General features: G+C 48.3%; 7 protein-coding genes across 7 annotated transcripts; 3 read left to right on the forward strand and 4 right to left on the reverse strand.

The window, feature by feature from the left end:
* Positions 1 to 889: 889 nt before the first annotated feature.
* Positions 890 to 2569, reverse strand: B0J16DRAFT_363527 (pyridoxal phosphate-dependent transferase; the record flags this gene model as incomplete). Its single annotated transcript, XM_046129881.1, has 5 exons — positions 890 to 1505; positions 1572 to 1766; positions 1967 to 2133; positions 2180 to 2470; positions 2530 to 2569. The coding sequence occupies 5 exons, from the start codon at positions 2567 to 2569 to the stop codon at positions 1068 to 1070; spliced, it is 1131 nt and encodes a 376-aa protein (XP_045981222.1). The 3' UTR covers positions 890 to 1067.
* A 631-nt stretch (positions 2570 to 3200) lies between these two features.
* On the forward strand, positions 3201 to 4634 carry B0J16DRAFT_344499 (Prephenate dehydratase-domain-containing protein). Its single transcript, XM_046128181.1, has 3 exons — positions 3201 to 3472; positions 3551 to 3611; positions 3670 to 4634. The coding sequence occupies exons 1-3, from the start codon at positions 3410 to 3412 to the stop codon at positions 4539 to 4541; spliced, it is 996 nt and encodes a 331-aa protein (XP_045981223.1). The 5' UTR covers positions 3201 to 3409; the 3' UTR covers positions 4542 to 4634.
* Positions 4635 to 5445: 811 nt separating this feature from the next.
* On the forward strand, positions 5446 to 7275 carry B0J16DRAFT_344501 (P-loop containing nucleoside triphosphate hydrolase protein). The gene is made up of 4 exons (XM_046128182.1): positions 5446 to 5668; positions 5767 to 5949; positions 6255 to 6782; positions 6911 to 7275. The coding sequence occupies exons 1-4, from the start codon at positions 5606 to 5608 to the stop codon at positions 7046 to 7048; spliced, it is 912 nt and encodes a 303-aa protein (XP_045981224.1). The 5' UTR covers positions 5446 to 5605; the 3' UTR covers positions 7049 to 7275.
* Positions 7276 to 8748, reverse strand: B0J16DRAFT_344504 (transcriptional regulation of mitochondrial recombination-domain-containing protein). The gene is made up of 2 exons (XM_046128183.1): positions 8151 to 8748; positions 7276 to 8089 (listed from the first exon to the last, which is right to left on the reverse strand). The coding sequence occupies exons 1-2, from the start codon at positions 8340 to 8342 to the stop codon at positions 7511 to 7513; spliced, it is 771 nt and encodes a 256-aa protein (XP_045981225.1). The 5' UTR covers positions 8343 to 8748; the 3' UTR covers positions 7276 to 7510.
* Positions 8749 to 9201: 453 nt separating this feature from the next.
* Positions 9202 to 11967, forward strand: B0J16DRAFT_385869 (P-loop containing nucleoside triphosphate hydrolase protein; the record flags this gene model as incomplete). Its single annotated transcript, XM_046131534.1, has 1 exon — positions 9202 to 11967. One exon carries the CDS (start codon positions 9202 to 9204, stop codon positions 11965 to 11967), a length of 2766 nt encoding a protein of 921 aa, XP_045981226.1.
* Positions 11968 to 12319: 352 nt separating this feature from the next.
* On the reverse strand, positions 12320 to 14589 carry B0J16DRAFT_356625 (uncharacterized protein; the record flags this gene model as incomplete). The annotated part of the gene is made up of 6 exons (XM_046129482.1): positions 12320 to 12510; positions 12558 to 13094; positions 13156 to 13403; positions 13453 to 13890; positions 13946 to 14211; positions 14455 to 14589. The coding sequence occupies 6 exons, from the start codon at positions 14587 to 14589 to the stop codon at positions 12320 to 12322; spliced, it is 1815 nt and encodes a 604-aa protein (XP_045981227.1).
* Positions 14590 to 14750: 161 nt separating this feature from the next.
* Positions 14751 to 17030, reverse strand: B0J16DRAFT_153754 (protein PBN1). The gene is made up of 3 exons (XM_046122093.1): positions 16275 to 17030; positions 16154 to 16211; positions 14751 to 16106 (listed from the first exon to the last, which is right to left on the reverse strand). The coding sequence occupies exons 1-3, from the start codon at positions 16568 to 16570 to the stop codon at positions 14979 to 14981; spliced, it is 1482 nt and encodes a 493-aa protein (XP_045981228.1). The 5' UTR covers positions 16571 to 17030; the 3' UTR covers positions 14751 to 14978.
* Between the last annotated feature and the right edge of the window lies 1 nt (position 17031).

A 17031-nucleotide genomic window follows, 5' to 3' on the forward strand; every position in this document is an offset into this window, starting at 1 on the left:
TTTGCATTGATCACTCTCTGACAGCTCAATCCAAGGACTAATACGCCAGGCATCTAAAACATGCCGAATATCAGAAACTTGGTTTTAATGTTTTGCCATAAACCATCACATTGTTACCTGCTTCATCGTTGAACATCATTTGTTAATTCAGTTGCACTACAATGGCTTATCGACTTCCGGTAGTAACAAGCACAGCACTGACTACCGGTAGTAAGAACGGATTCAAGTAGCTGCCTCTACGAAAGAATCTCCCAATCAGTTCAACCAAACATCCAAGTAACGAATTACAATCATTCATTGGGTTTGTTGGGCAGGTACTGTTGGAAGCCCTTATCTCAGACCAAACATGTTCAGGATTGGAAACAAGTATCAATACCTACCTTAGGGGCAGACAGTACCAGACTCCTAGCAAGCCTCACTATTCATGTGATGAAACTCGCCATTTGGTTCATATGTTGCGAGTTACGACTAGATGCCAACGACGAAATTCGGCCAGGAAAAGCTAGACATAAATAATCAGCGTAAGAAGCCCAAATGTAGCCACCTTCCATAGAGTCGAGGTTCGTCTTTCTAGCTCCATCCCTGGCAGGAAGTCACAGAAAATATGTTCCTTGATGATCTGCATCTCGGTTATCTCACAAACTCATGTCCCAATAGCGCATTTAAACATATTTACAGGAAGCTTTTGAGTATTTTACAAAATTACTAAACATAAATCTATCAAGTTTATAAGATAAATGATTAGAATTTTGGTTTTATCGAGCCACGGGTCGATAGAACTTATGCCTAATAAGATACCGTGGGATCTCTTGAGGTGAGCAATCCCTGGGTCGATCATATCGAGGCTTCTAAGTGCGTGCATGAACCACGTAACAAGCAATGTTTATTACCTATCTCTGCTCTTTTTTACTTCTCCGATTAGTTGGGGATCGCTGCTATATACCTAACTAATACTTAAGCTTTCTAGTATCCGTTCCTGGAGCATGAGATACGCGATACGACGGATTTGTATTCTGAAGAGATATAGTAAAGTCGTTGTTATTATGGCGGTTTGTCCAAGTTCGTACCTAAAACTTGGCTTCTTGAATTTCCGATATCTCGGAGACCACATTCAGGATCGCTTCCCGAAGAATGCCAACCATGCGCTCCAATTCAGACTCAGTTACCACATATGGCGGAGATATTATGACATGGTCAACATGCACCTCTCCTGTTTGACCCAAGTTACCCAATATGTTTAATCCTAGATCAAGTGACTTGTCCACAATTCTGTGGCAGAGTCCCAAGCTCGCTGGGAAAGGCGTCTTGCTCTGACGATCCTGGACAAACTCAACAGCCCAGAAGAGACCTCGTCCACGAACGTCACCAACATGTCCCAACGATCCGATGTGAGTCTTGAGTAGATTCTCTAGCACTATGCCCATCTTCTGGACATTTGTTAGTATATCCTCGTCTGGTATTATTCGTTGGACTTGGAGAGCTGCGGCGCAGGCCACTGAATGAGCCTATTGGTTATTGGATCATCAATCTTGAGTTCCTACAAATCATCAATGCATTTATCTCAAGCATACCTGGAATGTGTGACCGTGGGCCAGCCCGCCTGATCCTTCAGCGATAGCGTCAAAAATCTTTCTGCGGAATAGTACCCCGGATAAGGGAATGAAGCCTCCGCCTAGAGCTTTGCCTATCATTTGGATGTCGGGTCCAGAAATACCTTCTTGTTCCCATGCATGCATTGTGCCTGTTTTCCCCATGCCGCACATGATCTAAAGTAACATAGTCAACGTCAGTTGGTAAAGCAGCTGAGCATGGATTTAGGACTTACTTCATCCAAGATCAGAAGAACGTCGTACTTGTCACAAATACTTCGGATGGCTTTGAAATATCCAGGTGTCGCAGGGACACAACCCAAGGTAGTCCCGCTAACGGTCTCGGCTACAAAAGCAGAGACCTTCTCGGGCCCGACGCGAAGGATCTCTTCCTCTAGCTGACCTGCGAGTCGTTTGACATATTCTTCATCCGACTCGTCTCCTCTGAGTCGGTAAGAGAAGCAGGGGTCGACAAAGCTGACATTCTGCGGTAACCAGGGGCGATACATGGCCCGGCGAGAATCATGCCCAGAGATACATAATGCTCCGATTGTGTTACCATGATATCTCTGTTTTCTAAATAACGTGACACTTCTGGTGCATTCCACGCTCGAACCAGTATTGTGTGGCCGGTTTTATGGCAGCATCTGTAGCCTCACTCCCAGAGTTGACCAATATAACTTTGCACAGCCCGCCTGGTCGTCCATTAAGAAGCGTCGAGGCGAGATCTTCGATAGCATCGCAGGTGAATCGTGCCCCGGAGTATAGATAGGCGAGTTGGTTGATCTGATTCGTTACTACCTGTGCAATTTCAGGGCGGCCGAAACCAAGGCATGATACCGCTGGTCCTGCTGAGGCGTCGAGGACTTGACGGCCAGATTCTAAAACAAAGAGACACCTGAAGCAGAAACAACCTTTTCAGGTTTATGGGCAAATGAACGATGAGCAAGGTAGGAGTCGGATACAAAAGGATGAGCCATCTTGAGAATTTTGATCTAATTTTGGTGCTGTGAACAGATTATGAGCGAGAAGTTTGTTGTATCCCGCATCATCATACTTCTGATATTCTGATATGGTGTCTAGTGATATTAGCCGGGGAATAAACTTTAACCCAGTGCAGTATGAATAGGTAACCTAGAGATAATTGAACTGGGCAATTAGAGACATTTGATTCAAATTATGGGGCATTTTATTCTGAAAAGATTCCTACTGTTTAACTGATATTGGATGTTTATTACCTACCCTGTATTTGATTCTTGTGAACCTTGTACATGTACGATTCATGGATTTCACGAAGAAAAAAATATAACCAAAAAATTAATGCAATGATGTGCATATTTTAGAGCCACGATTGAGCTTGTAATTGAAGCTTTATCTGGATCATGACTGCTACACAAATTCATCATGACACATCCATGGTTGATAGTGGAGGACCGACATCGCAGTGCTAAGCCAAGAACCCCGCCATCAGGGTCCGAAGAATTGACCACTGAAATTATGAGAGACGGAATAAGTCAATCACCTTATGCCAGCTTAGAGTAGAGCTTGGACTAGTTTATTTTGGTAGCCTAAGCCTAAGCCTTAGAGGACATTTCTTCTGTTACCCACCTGCCCGCATGAGACAAGTAACTCGCCAACGAAGCCGCATCACTGGCGATCCAATACTGAGTCGGGACTTTTCACTACGCGAAACATCACAAGAGACGATCCGTCACTCCGCTACCTACCATCACGACATCGCCTACGTCTTGTTGGGTGTTGTTGGGTACGACAGTTGATCTTGTCCCAAGGCATCGATCATCCCTTCAACTACCTATATCATGGCCAGCCAGCGCAAACCCCTTGTCAGCTTCCTTGGGCCAGTCGCCTCCTACACCCATCAGGTGAGTCCAATCCTCCCCCCCCTCTGTGGTGAGGTATATAACACTGGCATAAACTTACCTGATGGTTTGGTTACATAGGCTGTCCGTCAGGCCTTTTCCGACGACACATGGGAATTCCAACCCGCAGTCACCATAGATGGTGAGTGATCAACCAACACAAGTAGATGCCTTACTCATTCTAACGTTTCATAACACAGATGTATTTGAGCAAGTTCAAGAGGGCCAGGTACAAGCCGGCGTTGTCCCCTTTGAGAACTCAACAAATGGATCAGTAGTTTTCACTCTGGACAACCTGGCTGACAGAGCCAACCGTTACCCGGATATCACCGTTGACGGCGAAACATACGTCGACGTTCACCATTGCCTCGTTGGACATAGGAGTACTGCACCTATCGTGGAGGAAACTGCTGAAGGTTCTGGTGCTTGCACACCCACAACGATGGATCCATCCCCTTCCAAACCGCGGTCCAAACCTCTAGCCAGCTTAAAGCATATTCAAAGGCTGTACTCTCATCCCCAAGCCTTTGGCCAGTGTACAGCTTTCATCTCCACATATCTCAAGGGAGTTGAAATTTTCGAGGTCAGTTCGACCAGCAAGGCGGCTGAAATTGTGAGCAAGGACACCACGGGTACTTGGGCTGCGATTTCCAGTGAGCTCGCTGCTGGTCTTAATGGTCTCGACTTTCTGGGCAAATCGATTGAAGACCGGGAGGACAACACCACCCGTTTCCTCGTGATTGGAACCAACGCTGCCGGCCCAAAGGATTTGGAGAAAACCAAGCAAGCAGTAGCTGACAAGGGAAGCAAGTCGCTTGTCTCCTTCACGGTACCACACACGTCACCTGGAGCTTTGGCAGACGCGCTGAGCTGTTTCCGGGCTTTCAATCTCAACCTGACCAGTATAAACAGCCGACCGAGTCTTGTGCAACCCTTCCAATACATATTCTTCATCGAATTCGAGGGCCACAAGTACGATGACCCAGAAGGACGCGTCAATGGTGCTTTGGAACGAATCAGTTGCGTGGCTGAGAGTTGGAGGTGGCTTGGTAGTTGGGAGAGATATATATAAGACAACCGACAAAGCGTTGTACAGTAATTTTGCAATTTGCCGTGTTTCGCACCAAGTAAGAAAGATCATCATGACAACCTTAGTCGGCATCAACTCCCCGCCCGAACAAAAACCGTAGCTCTAGAAGCTCTCAGGAACTCCCCGCCCGTATTCTGGTGGGGCAAGCAATGGCGCGCTGTCTAATGTCGCCCTGGCAGGGTCCCTTCAGTAGGGCCTCTATTTTGAGAAGGCAATGAAGATCATACCACACGATTGGTCGTCCCATGCTCAACAAACACAACCTTTATCAAAATGGACCAACCGTCGCTTATCATCATCTGCATCTCGCCTCATACTTACGTCTTCACAGGGCCATGCCATGGTTCAGTGCCCCCTCTGCCAAGATGTACATCCACAGAGATACGACTCAATCCCCCACCAACCTGGGAGAAAGCAATGCTGGGTATGCGGCAGAAAATCTCATTGAGGAACTTGCAGGGCACAATTCACAGTACCTCACCGGAAAACGACAGGCACTTTTGGGGCGTGGGGTCGTCCGGAGACATTGACCCTTCGGAATGCTTCGCAAAGTCGACAGGACAGGGATAAGACGCCGATGGCCCGACAGAGACCATGCGGGATTGTGGGATGGTTGCAAAAAGCATCAATAAGGGGCGAGAAAACTCGACAAACTTGGAGGCATATCTCGTCCTAGTTGCTGCAGCGGAGACCACTATCAACCGCCATGACGTACACGCGGCATGCACAACACTCCCTAAGAGACCACTAAGGGATAGCCATAGGCCACACGCCCAGGATCATGGTGGGAGGCTCTAGCCAAGTTGGTCGTTAGCCTACGGACCATCGCTCCAACGTTAAAAATCGGGCGATGGTCCGGAAGCTCCCCAGCAAACTCTGAGAGTACAGTGGCCGAGTCAAATACCTTTTAACTGCTCGAGCTGCTGCTTTTGATCCCACGAGATTTCCTCTTCTTCTCATCCCTCTTGCTACTACTCCAGCTTGATGTTGAAGCAACAGCACCTATCTGCTATATCTCCCTTTTCTTCCTGGTTCTTTCACCCAAAATGGCGCCCCGCCCTATCTTTACTGCCACGCACCCACGTGCATGCTCTACGGCCTTTGAGCGGGTATGTTGAGTCTCTGAGATGCTGTTATCATGCCTTTTCGTGGTCGTCGATCCAGGGCATGAATGTCGTTTTGAATTGCGATACTGACAGTCTGTTAGGTCTTCATGGCCCGCCGCGATATCCTAGAGAGTGTCCACGAGCCTTTCGGAGATGCTTTTTACTACGGTCCTGAGATCCTCAGTGATCGCTTCAGAAATGATACAGCCACTCGCGAACAGAGTGGTTTTTCCCAAAAGACTTACAAGGATGTCCTTAACGAAGTCATGGATGCGGGCAAAGATGTCAGTTACTCCCCCTCCTTCATGTTCATGCGAGCATTCAAACTCCCCGAACTCCCCGCTACACCCCACGCCTCGAATGAGGGGAACAGGAAGCATGTGCCAGCCAAGTTTTTCTTTTCTTTCTCTTTCTTATTGGCAGTACATGCATGGCTGTCAGCTATCACACTAGTATGATGATAATCATGCAGTCGATTTAACACTTCATATCTTTATTGCGCCACGAATTCCACCCCATTGGTCGACACGGTCATGAGAGACGTTAAAGAAAATAAAAATGGACATATCATACTTACAAATTTCTGCAGGGCAAACGAATCTTCATCAAGGACATGGCCTACTACCTCATGGCCCCTGACGATAAGCCCACCCAGACTGCGCCGTCTCTGGGCGAGGATGAGCCTAGCAACCCAACCGTGTTGCCACTCGAGGTCCTGAAGCAATTCCAATTCACTTTCCTCATCCGCCACCCCCGCCGAGCTATTCCTTCATACTACCGTTGCACCGTGCCACCTCTGGATGAAGTCACAGGCTTCTATGAATTCATGCCAAATGAGGCAGGCTACAAGGAGCTCGTGCGTTTCTTTGACTTTTTGATCAAAGAGAACATTGTCGACAAGGACAACCTTGTTGTCATTGATGCCGATGATCTTCTCGATAACCCCGAAAAGACCATCCGCCTCTACTGCGAGAAGACAGGCATTGACTTCAAGCCTGAGATGCTCGAGTGGAACGAAGAAGATTGCTCTTACGCTACCGCTGCCTTCGAGAAATGGAATGGCTGGCACAACGACGCTATCAAGAGCTCGGCTTTGAGGCCTCGTACTCATCACCAGGTATGTTAACGATTTCTTAATCGCCCCATCTCCCATCTCCCTCCACCTGTTTGCCTGCAACAACACCCACTGTTCGTTCGCACTTCCTGTGGTAGGGTGAAAAAAAAGGCTGACATTGCTAACTAAAGAAGACGTTGACGACCGAGTCCGAAGACAAAGAATGGACCGCCAAGTTTGGTCCTGAAGCGCAGAAAGTGATCCGCAAGACCGTCGAGGACAACGTTGCCGATTACGAGTACCTGAAGCAGTTTGCGCTGCAAATCTAAGTGAAATTAGTTGTGTGCTCGTTCTGCTATTCACATGTTGTTTTTCAGTCTCTTCGGTTTTTGATATGTTTTGCAATTTTTCACCCCATATCAGATTGGATATTACAGCTGGCAACGAACTGGGGTTATGGACGATTTATGAGCGTGTTTTCGTTGACAGTACATCTATTATCGTACAACGACTTTGGCAACATGCCACCTTGATGAATATATACAAACAACCACATCAATAAGATTTCGCCAAATCTGCTGTGATCAATATCCTTTCGGCCTTCAACCGCTTGATGGCATGAAATCCCCATTGGTTGTCCCGTATTGATGAAGCCCAAAATACATGTTTTATACATTTGAAGAAGGGGAAGTACCTATGCTGATTTCACCGATGTTGTCTGGCTTGGTGTCCTTCAATATGCGATCTTTGATCCGCCCTCCTTTTAGATCCCGATTCGATCTCTCGATAGTCTAAGCTTGTTCTTGCTCTTGGGATGTTTCTTTAGCCACCTCCTCCACGGGCTTTGAGACGTATGTCGGCTTTTCGAAGAGTCCATGTGTGACATTCTCAGACCACTCTTGGGCGAACTCCTTATCCTGGTCATTGGCCCACCTTACCTTTATATCCAAGAGCTTCTTCTCAGCGCCCTCAGCGTCTTCAGACAGAACAATCTTGTTGCCACGGCCAGCTCCGCTTAAGACTGCAGCCATATCGGCAATTCCATTTTGCTTTTGGGCATTGAGAGCAATCCCACGCTCTTCTTTTGTACGAATAGGGCGATAATTCTTGTTTCCCTTCTTCTCCTCCTCTTCGATTCGCTTACGGTCAGCGGCGGTATATTCCTCGAGCCGTTTGTATCGGAACTCGTTATCCCACGCAACCTCGTGCAGATGCTTCAACTCGCGCAGTTTTTGGAAGACGGAACGGCCGATCGACCCCTGGCCGGCGGGGAAAGCGATATGTGCGAAAGGCGACCAGTAGTCTTTGCGGAGTTTGGCAGGTTTCGTCTTCTTGCCGTTGAAGGGAAGTTGCTTGAGATCATGGAAGCCCTACAGACAATATGTCAGCCCGCCGGTCGTTCCCGATATCCCAACATAGATTTAAACCAACATCAAGCGTCTTGTTAAAGCTGTAAATGATCTGGTCTGTCCTTCTGTGTCCGAATACCCAAATATCCTCGCCGTGACCCTCAGGTGGAGGGAAGCCCAGGCCCTTCTTCTTCTTGCCGAAATGGCCATGTCGAACCCATATCCGTACGTAGCTGGGCAATTGGCCCAGTCGAGATGTCGGTGTCGTGTTCATGGTCGCCCGCTGTGAGGTTGAAATGGTCTTGATAATGGGGCTACTAGAAAAAATCCCCAGTATGAACCGGCTCAATCACGGGCAGGCACGGGGTCACGTGAATATGAAGCTATGGAATCTGGAGACAATTGCTACAGTATCGGCCACGTAAATAAAATTTGCGAATCCATTCTGCTGTATGTTTAAGTTTGAGAACTAGGACTGTAGACCCGGATTTAATGTTGATCTTGCATTTACGATGACATCTACCCTATCCTGTCTGTCAGGTTTGGTACTTTTGCTCTCAATGTCGGATGTTGGTAACGGTCTGCACTAACAGTGTCGGCCACCAATCACAGTAAACCATGTAGATCCCTCCTCATAATCGGATGATAAGATAAGAGCCGGATGACCCCACTATGACTAGGATCGGACCTGCCTGTGACGTAGAAAAAACAGGAAGCTCCCAGAAGCTGGCCGGTTAGGCTGGAAACTTCCAGGAGCTCATCCTGATCCTACTTGATGTTGCCATAACCTACCATCAAGATCGAGATACTTCACGTCGGACGATATTCTCCGCTGGAGGCTTCTAGAGAACAGCCTGATTCCTGTACGAGATCCACTCGATTTGTGAATAAATTCACCTCTTGTTCCTCCAACTGCCGGACTCGTTTCTTCTTCTGCAGCAATCAAGATACCCCACTACGACAAACAATACCTACCTTACTACCTAATCTCTCCAAACAAACAACCTGACTGTTTAGCCCTTCTCTTACACACTACTAATTGGGCTTTTCAACTAACTATACGAGTACACGTTTCTTTGTTGTCCGAGTTTACATAACCGCCTCTACTACACACATCATTCAATACCGCCATCATGAATAGCCGCATGGACTTTACAGACCGTGCTCAAAAGGCTGTGGAAGATGCCATGGCCTTGGCTGAGCAATACGGTCACTCTCAACTTGTCCCGGTTCATCTCGCTGTCTCTTTGCTCGACCCTCCCGCGGACCCTTCAAAGGACCAGCAGAATGGTCCTCCACCCACCAGCACACTCTTCCGACAAGTGGTAGAGCGAGCACATGGCGACCCTCAACTCTTCGATCGGGCTCTCAAGAAAACTCTCGTTCGACTTCCTAGTCAGGATCCACCACCTGAGCATGTCTCTCTATCACCTCAGTTCCACAATGTGCTAAGAAAGGCTATGGACTTGCAAAAGGTGCAGAAGGATACCTACATTGGCGTCGATCACCTCATCACTGCCCTGTCTGAGGAATCAACCATCCAAGGGCCTCTGAAGGAAGCCAACGTCCCCAAGGCTAAACTGATCCAGGAGGCAGTGCAAGCTATCCGCGGAACCAAGCGAGTCGACAGCAAGACTGCTGATACCGAGGAAGAAAACGAAAACCTAGCCAAATTCACCATTGACATGACTGAAATGGCACGGGAGAAGAAGATTGATCCCGTCATTGGTCGAGAGGAAGAGATTCGAAGAGTCGTCCGAATCTTGTCCCGACGTACCAAGAACAATCCTGTCCTTATCGGTGAGCCTGGTGTAGGAAAGACCACCGTAATTGAAGGACTTGCTCAGCGAGTGGTTAACCGAGATGTCCCCGACAACCTGAAGTCGTGCAAGCTGCTCTCACTTGACGTGGGTGCACTTGTTGCTGGTAGCAAGTACCGAGGAGAGTTCGAAGAACGAATGAAGGGTGTCTTGAAGGAGATCACCGAATCCAAGGACATGATTATCTTGTTCGTTGATGAGATCCACCTTTTGATGGGCGCTGGTTCGTCTGGTGAGGGAGGCATGGACGCTGCAAACCTTCTCAAGCCCATGCTTGCCCGTGGTCAACTACACTGTATCGGCGCTACCACCCTCGCAGAATACCGCAAGTACGTCGAGAAGGATGCCGCCTTTGAACGTCGATTCCAGCAGGTTATTGTCAAGGAACCCAGCATTCCTGAGACAATTTCCATTCTTCGAGGTCTCAAAGAGCGATACGACCGACACCACCGTGTTACCATCCTTGATAGCGCTCTGGTAGCTTCTGCCAACCTGGCTGCTCGTTACCTCACATCTCGACGACTACCTGACTCAGCCATCGACCTTGTTGATGAAGCTGCCGCCGCTGTTCGTGTTGCTCGAGAGTCTCAGCCTGAAATTATCGACTCTCTTGAGCGAAAGCATAGGCAGCTTATGATTGAGATTGCGGCTCTCGAGAAGGAGAAGGACGAGGCATCTCAAACTCGTCTTGCCCAGGCTCGCAAGGATGCTAAGAACGTCGAGGAGGAGTTGCAGCCCCTTCGCGAAAAGTACCAGGCTGAGATCAAGCGCAGTGAAGAAATTCACCAAGCCAAGCTGAAGCTTGATGACCTCGAGAAGCGACTTGAGGATGCAATGAACAATGCTGAGCATGCCAAGGCTGCCGACCTTAAGTATGGTGCTATCCCCGAACAGGAGGCTGTCATCAAGGAGCTCGAGGCTCGCAAGGCTGCTGCTGACGCTGCTCTCAATGCCACCGCTCCTACTGATGCAATGGTCACCGATATTGTCACAGCAGACAACATCAACGAGATTGTCTCTCGCTGGACTGGCATTCCTGTCACCCGTCTCCGCACTTCTGAGAAGGAGAAGCTCATCCATATGGAGAAGGTGCTCGGCAAGGTCGTCGTTGGTCAGAAGGAAGCTGTTGGGTCTGTCGCTAATGCCATCCGACTCCAACGTTCTGGCCTCAGCAACCCCAACCAACCACCTAGCTTCTTGTTCTGTGGTCCTTCGGGTACCGGAAAGACCCTCCTTACCAAGGCACTGGCGGAATTCCTGTTTGACGATGCCAAGGCCATGATTCGATTCGATATGTCCGAATACCAAGAGCGACATGCACTTAGTCGCATGATTGGTGCGCCCCCTGGATATGTCGGTCATGACGCCGGTGGTCAACTGACCGAGGCTCTTCGCCGCAAGCCATTCTCAATCCTGCTCTTCGATGAGGTTGAGAAGGCAGCCAAGGAGGTCCTTACCGTGCTTCTTCAACTTATGGACGACGGCCGTATCACTGATGGCCAAGGCAGAGTTGTTGACGCCAAGAACTGCATCGTTGTTATGACCTCTAACTTGGGTGCAGAATACCTTGTTCGACCAGGCGTTAAAGAGGGACGTGTCGACTCCGGTACTCGGGAGATGGTCATGAATGCCCTTCGCAACTACTTTTTGCCTGAATTTCTCAACCGCATCAACTCGGTTGTCATCTTCAACCGGCTTACGCGTAGGGAGATTCGCAAAATTGTCGACATTCGTCTACTAGAAATCCAGAAACGACTGGAAGACAATGGGCGGAAGGTAAAGATCGACGTGTCAGAAGAAGCAAAGGATTACCTTGGAAATAGCGGTTACTCGCCAGCTTACGGTGCCAGACCTCTGTCTCGTCTCATTGAGAAGGAGGTTCTTAACCGCCTTGCTATCCTCATTCTGCGCAACAATATCCGCGACGGAGAATACGCTCGTGTTGAACTCATTGATGGCAAGATCGTGGTTCTGTCCAACCATGAGGACAGTGAGCTCGGTGAAGATGAAGATATGATAGATGAGGATGATGCGGTCGATGAGTTGGTGGACGACATGGATCAAGACATCTACGATTAAACAGAAAACCTGAGATTGTAAAAAGGCGTGTTGAGGGATTCTTATTTTGGAACGAGTTTGGAACGAGTTTGATGAATTAACGACGGAGTTAGGGTATCATGCAAGTTCATGTATTTAGTTAGGTGTTCATACAATGGTAGCGAAAGTTATCCACATGGCCAAACTCCGAGATACGTGATGGAGTAACACCACTCATCTGTAGCAAAATGCTTTGACCCTAGAAGAACACTCCTGCTTTATTTTAGTCTAGATACCCATTTTTCCTATTCCATTAGTTATTGCTGAAAGGTCCGTCTGCTGCGGTACTTGATAGCGGCAATAGAATCAGACTACTGGTATGGAAGTCTATGCTCTATGCTGGACCTAGAAATATAGGGCCTTCTCCAATCCATCCAAAGTCGTCGATGATCATGGACCAGTCAATACCCTGAAGTGGATCGATAGAGCTGTCTATGGTCTGGTTTTGACCCGGATTGATTTCCGGATTAGGTTCGACATTATCGTCGTTATCTTTGTTGGTGTTGGTGTTGGGAAGATTTGCTTCTAGTGCCACGTAAGTATAGACGAGGTCCAAGAACGGTCCAACTTACCATAAACCTCTATACCTTTCTGAGCGCCATCTGTACTATTCTTGGCCTCTTGCAATGCTTGTTTGAATCGGGCAAGGCACCAGTACGATGTTGCAGCCCCGATGCGATCGGGCCACGTACCAACGGGGATATCCCACTTTGGTAGCATATGCCTCACGGACCAGAATGTCTCCAAAGTAACGGATGCACGCATTGGGAGATCGTTATCACGCACAGAGCAGGTCCGGAGAACATTCATGATCTGTACCACAACTGCGTCGGCGTCTGAAGCTGAGATGTGTGGTGGGGTCGCGTTGGAGTGCAATGTGGACATGAGGATACAGCAGGCGTCAATGACAGCACGGTATATCCAGTGAGTACTATGAGTGAGGAGTTGAGATATAGATTCGAGAGTGATGGCTGCGTTAATAAGGTTCTGAGATGTGTTGTATGCACGGAGGGCGTTGAGGGTGAAGTTCGGGCGTTGGTCGGGAAGTGAGACGAAGTAATAGGCCTGAACTTCCAGCTGGGCAATGAGGATTATGAATCGGGAACAGTCTAAGTTCAGATAGCCTGTCAGTCATTCTGGGGTTACTACTCGTCAGGCCCTTAATCTTACCTGTTTCAACATGAGTGACGAGGGGTCTTAGAACCTCGAACTCGTCTTCCCACGTTTTAACGACGGTTTCGGGAACTGCGTTATTCGACAGTATCTGGGCTGACATGGCTGTGTGTAGACGGTTTGAGAACTTCTGAAGCTCGAACAGGGTCATGAGTTCGGGTGCAAGAGTGTCTTTAACAACGTTCCTGCATTGAATGTCGTTATGTTGAAGAAATGATGGCGGATGCCCGTTGGCAGTAGAAACCCTACTCACACTGTTAGCCACTTTGGTCGTGTTCAAGAGACGAAACTAACCTCTGTGCTATGATACAACAAAATATCCAAGTTATTGACGCCTCATAATCCGTACACGTCATATGCTGGCGTCCGCCGATTAAGAAACTAGGGTGAGATCCTCGACCGGTATGGAGACCTAGAAGCATGCATGCGTTGAGCGCGCTGCTCACAAAAGTAGGCGATGGATCTGTAACAAATCTGATAGTAGGAAACGGCCAGCTGCAGATGATCAACAGGACATGGATAGTTTCGAGATCTAATGCGACAGCTCGAAGCAGGCCCCATACATCACGGTTGAGAGTATCGAGTAATGAGGTCACGATCTGCCCGCTCTTGGCGTACCGACGGCAAGCAGTGAATATGACTGTCCAGAAGAGAGTCGGCGATGCTTCGAAGCATCCGTCGGGGTCTTTCTTTCTCAAGACGGGTAGATATGGGTGAAAACATTGCAAGTATCTAAATGCATTAGTCAGTCAGTCCAATCCATGTCGCGAGACTAAGAGAGCCTCACTTCTCAAAATACCAGTCAATATCCTGACCAGACACCACTTGCCCATTCAGTACACGAGATTTCGCAGACGCCGTCTTTTGCAGCAATGGAGCTGATGGTGTAAAAGATGGGGGCTGTTGGGGACTTTGAAGATTGGCTGATAGCGGAAATACAGCGTTATTGGCCGTGGTCGTTGATGTAGGGAATACAGTCACGTTGCTCTGGGGAATCGATACTGGTTCTGTATTGCTTCTGGGGTGAACGACTTCTTTGATAGACCTCAGCTCCTGTTCCAGTAGTTCAAGTTTGCTATATAACAGTTAGCAAGAAGGTGCGTATTGTTGGAAAGAGGGTGTCAGTCACCTTCTTCTCGTAACTCTCTTGTGTGATCTATCGTACACGCAAGATATCTGAAGCTTGGCGCATCGTTGGCATGGATGTCCCGCCACAGGACTCGCTTTACACCGAACCTATCGCGTGGTCTGGTTAAACTATACTCATTCAGTTCAGCTTAAATTGGGACAACTCACTTTTGAGTCGCGACAACTTATGCAAGCTACATTCCGTCTAATTCTGGTTTCTGGAGAACCGGGCGCATGTGCTGTATCTGGACCGGGACCAGATGTTGACGCGGGTGACTCGTCCGAGGATGGTGTTGGGGCCATTGAACTGAAATTATGCCAACGTTTGTTTAGTTTAGAATGGCCATGAAAATTCAAAATGTAGGTACTTTGGCTATTTCAAGTTCAAGAATGAGATTTCTGTCTTGAACAACGAGGTTTACTGTTTTGTATTCTATTGAGATGGATATTGACAAGTCGGAGCTCTGCCGCCTCACTCCAAGTCCAGGGCACCTATCTTTAAATAGTCTGACGTCACGTGCGCCATGGAATGTTAGTCGATGTATCCGTACCTTATTGAGTGAGAGTGTCAAACCATAAATCAACTACCTGCTTCTTAAATCATCTATCAATTTATGTAGTATTAGGGTCACAACTGCTCTACCAAATTCCTAGAAGCTGTCACAAAACAGCCAATCTTCTTACTACTTTAGCTAGGACTTCTTTTGGGGAGTCTCCGTCTTAGGCCCAGCCAATGCTTTATCAGACTTCAGCATGACACTGACCAGCTTCCATAAAATCCAACCAAAACCTAGCGCAACAACGATTGCTGTGCCTGACCTGATTGAACCCACTCCCTCGTCCTTGAGCACAGGTACTGTGACTCTGTTCATGAGCCTGCTACCGCCTTCTGGTTGAGGATCAATGTGCCAAAAGACAGTGTTGCGAGGAAACAGATCATCATACCCTACGTGCAGTCGATCGAATGGGCTTTCCAGTGTCTCCTCTGTTGAGGAACACGCCCAAAAGACTGCAGGATAAGGTACCTCAATCTCGGCTTGACCACTTGCCGAAGGCTTCAGGTATCGTAGGTGCAGCGGTATCTCAACACTCCATGACTGCTCTAAACCAGAGTCGGGTGGTGCGAGAGCAACAAGAATGCTTGAGCCCCATGTCTCGGTAGTGTATGCTGGCGCTTCCAGGTCAACAGGAAGGGTGGTATATCGCAACGAAGTGAGGTTCTTGGATGCCAGAAATAAGTCATCTCCTAGTTGATATCGATCCGCAAAAATGGTTTTCGGTAATGTCAAGAACGCGTAGGGTGTACACTCGCCATCGGTACTCGGAGGCTTGCTAGAGCTTAATACAAGTTGCAGGGTTGGATGAAGCCCTGTAGGCACCAGGAACTTGGAGCTGAAGCCCGTTTCATCTCGGCGATGTCGGGCAGGAAAAGTAAAAATGGTTGGTGAGGGCTTCTTCTGGTCACCAAGCACAGACAATACGCCAGCAACTCCAAGCTCGTTCTCCTTCATGTTTGGCTGCGATCGGTCGTTAACAAAAATGCCCACCTCTACCCTCCTTTCGGTAGACGCAGGGACCGCAACAGTTTGAGGTCGAAGAGGCCATAGTGCTGAAACGGCGAGAGAGTTGGTAGTTTTGTCGAAGGATAAATCCAGGCTAGTAGCCGTCAAAAGGCTACGCAGTCGGGCGTTGCAGACTGAATCGAGCTCGGGGCAGAACTCCTGAGAGCTAGTGGTTATGAAGGAATGCAAGTCCTCAAGTGCTTGGTAGAAGGAGAAGTTGGGGGAAGCGGATGTGCTCTGCTTGAATTCGGTGAATGCCTGCCGCTAATGAGTGGTTGTCGAGTAGCATGAATAAGAGAGCTTACCTCAGGCTTGGAACAGTCTAGTGGGCCAAACCTCTGAAGCCAACTACAAAGTTTTGTCCTATCAAACATAAGTCAATGAGTCTGTAGCTCAGGGGTCTCGAGTATAGACTAAGCGACATACGGGTTGCATGAATTTGGAGCGATCGGAGTGGCATAGACATGAAGTCCTGGCGAGATACGGGAGGTGAAAGGGTCCATTATCTCTGATTTAACGGGGCTAGCCCATCTGACATGAAGTGCTTCATACTCTTGAAGTATGTCGGAGAGCTCACGAGGCAGCTCACTGAAAGGTATAGTGAGCTTGTCCTGGCGAATTGTCTCGATCTGTGGTCCCAGTAACCCAGCTTCTTGATTATCCAATGCCTCAGGGTCAAGGGTATAGTCGTTGTGGACAAAAGTTACGCGCTCACGCATCATGTCGGTAGGTTTGCGTGCTGTACAAAGGTAACGGATCAGATCAGGGCAGGGTGATATACCTAGCTAGGAAGCTAGCTACAATGAAGGGCTATCAAGGAAGCCTGTCGCGTGTCAACTGGCCTATCAGAAGTGAAATTGAATGGGCTGGAGTGCCTTTGTGCCCTAGACTAGGTATCTAGGTAGGTAACTGATGGTCTTGATGTTGAGCTCGGTGGGCGGTTTGGGTGACAGATGGGAAGTGACGTTACCTTCAAGTTTAGGTAGGTAGGTAGGTAGTCTGGAGGTTGACTTGGCTGGTTGGTCAGAGCTTCTGAAAGAAGCAATAATGGATGGAGCGTTTGGTACACGTGCACTGTAGGGGGATCAGGCACTGGCTAGTAGGTACTGTAGGTCAGTACTTAGGTAGGTCGCCTTTAGTGCTCGATATCACCAAAGGGAAGAATTGACGCTAAACCTGTTTC

This window comes from Fusarium flagelliforme (genome assembly GCF_020744385.1).
Source record: "Fusarium flagelliforme strain FIESC 12 MPI-CAGE-AA-0113 chromosome Unknown B0J16scaffold_5, whole genome shotgun sequence".
NCBI classification, from domain to species: domain Eukaryota; kingdom Fungi; phylum Ascomycota; class Sordariomycetes; order Hypocreales; family Nectriaceae; genus Fusarium; species Fusarium flagelliforme.

Excerpts from the sequence above, each read along its gene's own strand:
- B0J16DRAFT_344499 (XM_046128181.1), top strand. The coding sequence starts at position 3,410 with ATGGCCAGCCAGCGCAAACCCCTTGTCAGCTTCCTTGGGCCAGTCGCC. Across the intron at positions 3,473-3,550 it reads TCGCCTCCTACACCCATCAG|GCTGTCCGTCAGGCCTTTTC; the intron begins GTGAGTCCAATC and ends TTGGTTACATAG. Across the intron at positions 3,612-3,669 it reads ACCCGCAGTCACCATAGATG|ATGTATTTGAGCAAGTTCAA; the intron begins GTGAGTGATCAA and ends TTCATAACACAG.
- B0J16DRAFT_344501 (XM_046128182.1), top strand. The coding sequence starts at position 5,606 with ATGGCGCCCCGCCCTATCTTTACTGCCACGCACCCACGTGCATGCTCT. Across the intron at positions 5,950-6,254 it reads TCATGGATGCGGGCAAAGAT|GGCAAACGAATCTTCATCAA; the intron begins GTCAGTTACTCC and ends AAATTTCTGCAG. Across the intron at positions 6,783-6,910 it reads GGCCTCGTACTCATCACCAG|AAGACGTTGACGACCGAGTC; the intron begins GTATGTTAACGA and ends TGCTAACTAAAG.
- B0J16DRAFT_344504 (XM_046128183.1), bottom strand. The coding sequence starts at position 8,342 with ATGAACACGACACCGACATCTCGACTGGGCCAATTGCCCAGCTACGTA. Across the intron at positions 8,090-8,150 it reads GCTTTAACAAGACGCTTGAT|GGCTTCCATGATCTCAAGCA; the intron begins GTTGGTTTAAAT and ends TATTGTCTGTAG.
- B0J16DRAFT_153754 (XM_046122093.1), bottom strand. The coding sequence starts at position 16,570 with ATGATGCGTGAGCGCGTAACTTTTGTCCACAACGACTATACCCTTGAC. Across the intron at positions 16,212-16,274 it reads GCTCCAAATTCATGCAACCC|GACAAAACTTTGTAGTTGGC; the intron begins GTATGTCGCTTA and ends TATGTTTGATAG. Across the intron at positions 16,107-16,153 it reads TAGACTGTTCCAAGCCTGAG|GCATTCACCGAATTCAAGCA; the intron begins GTAAGCTCTCTT and ends CATTAGCGGCAG.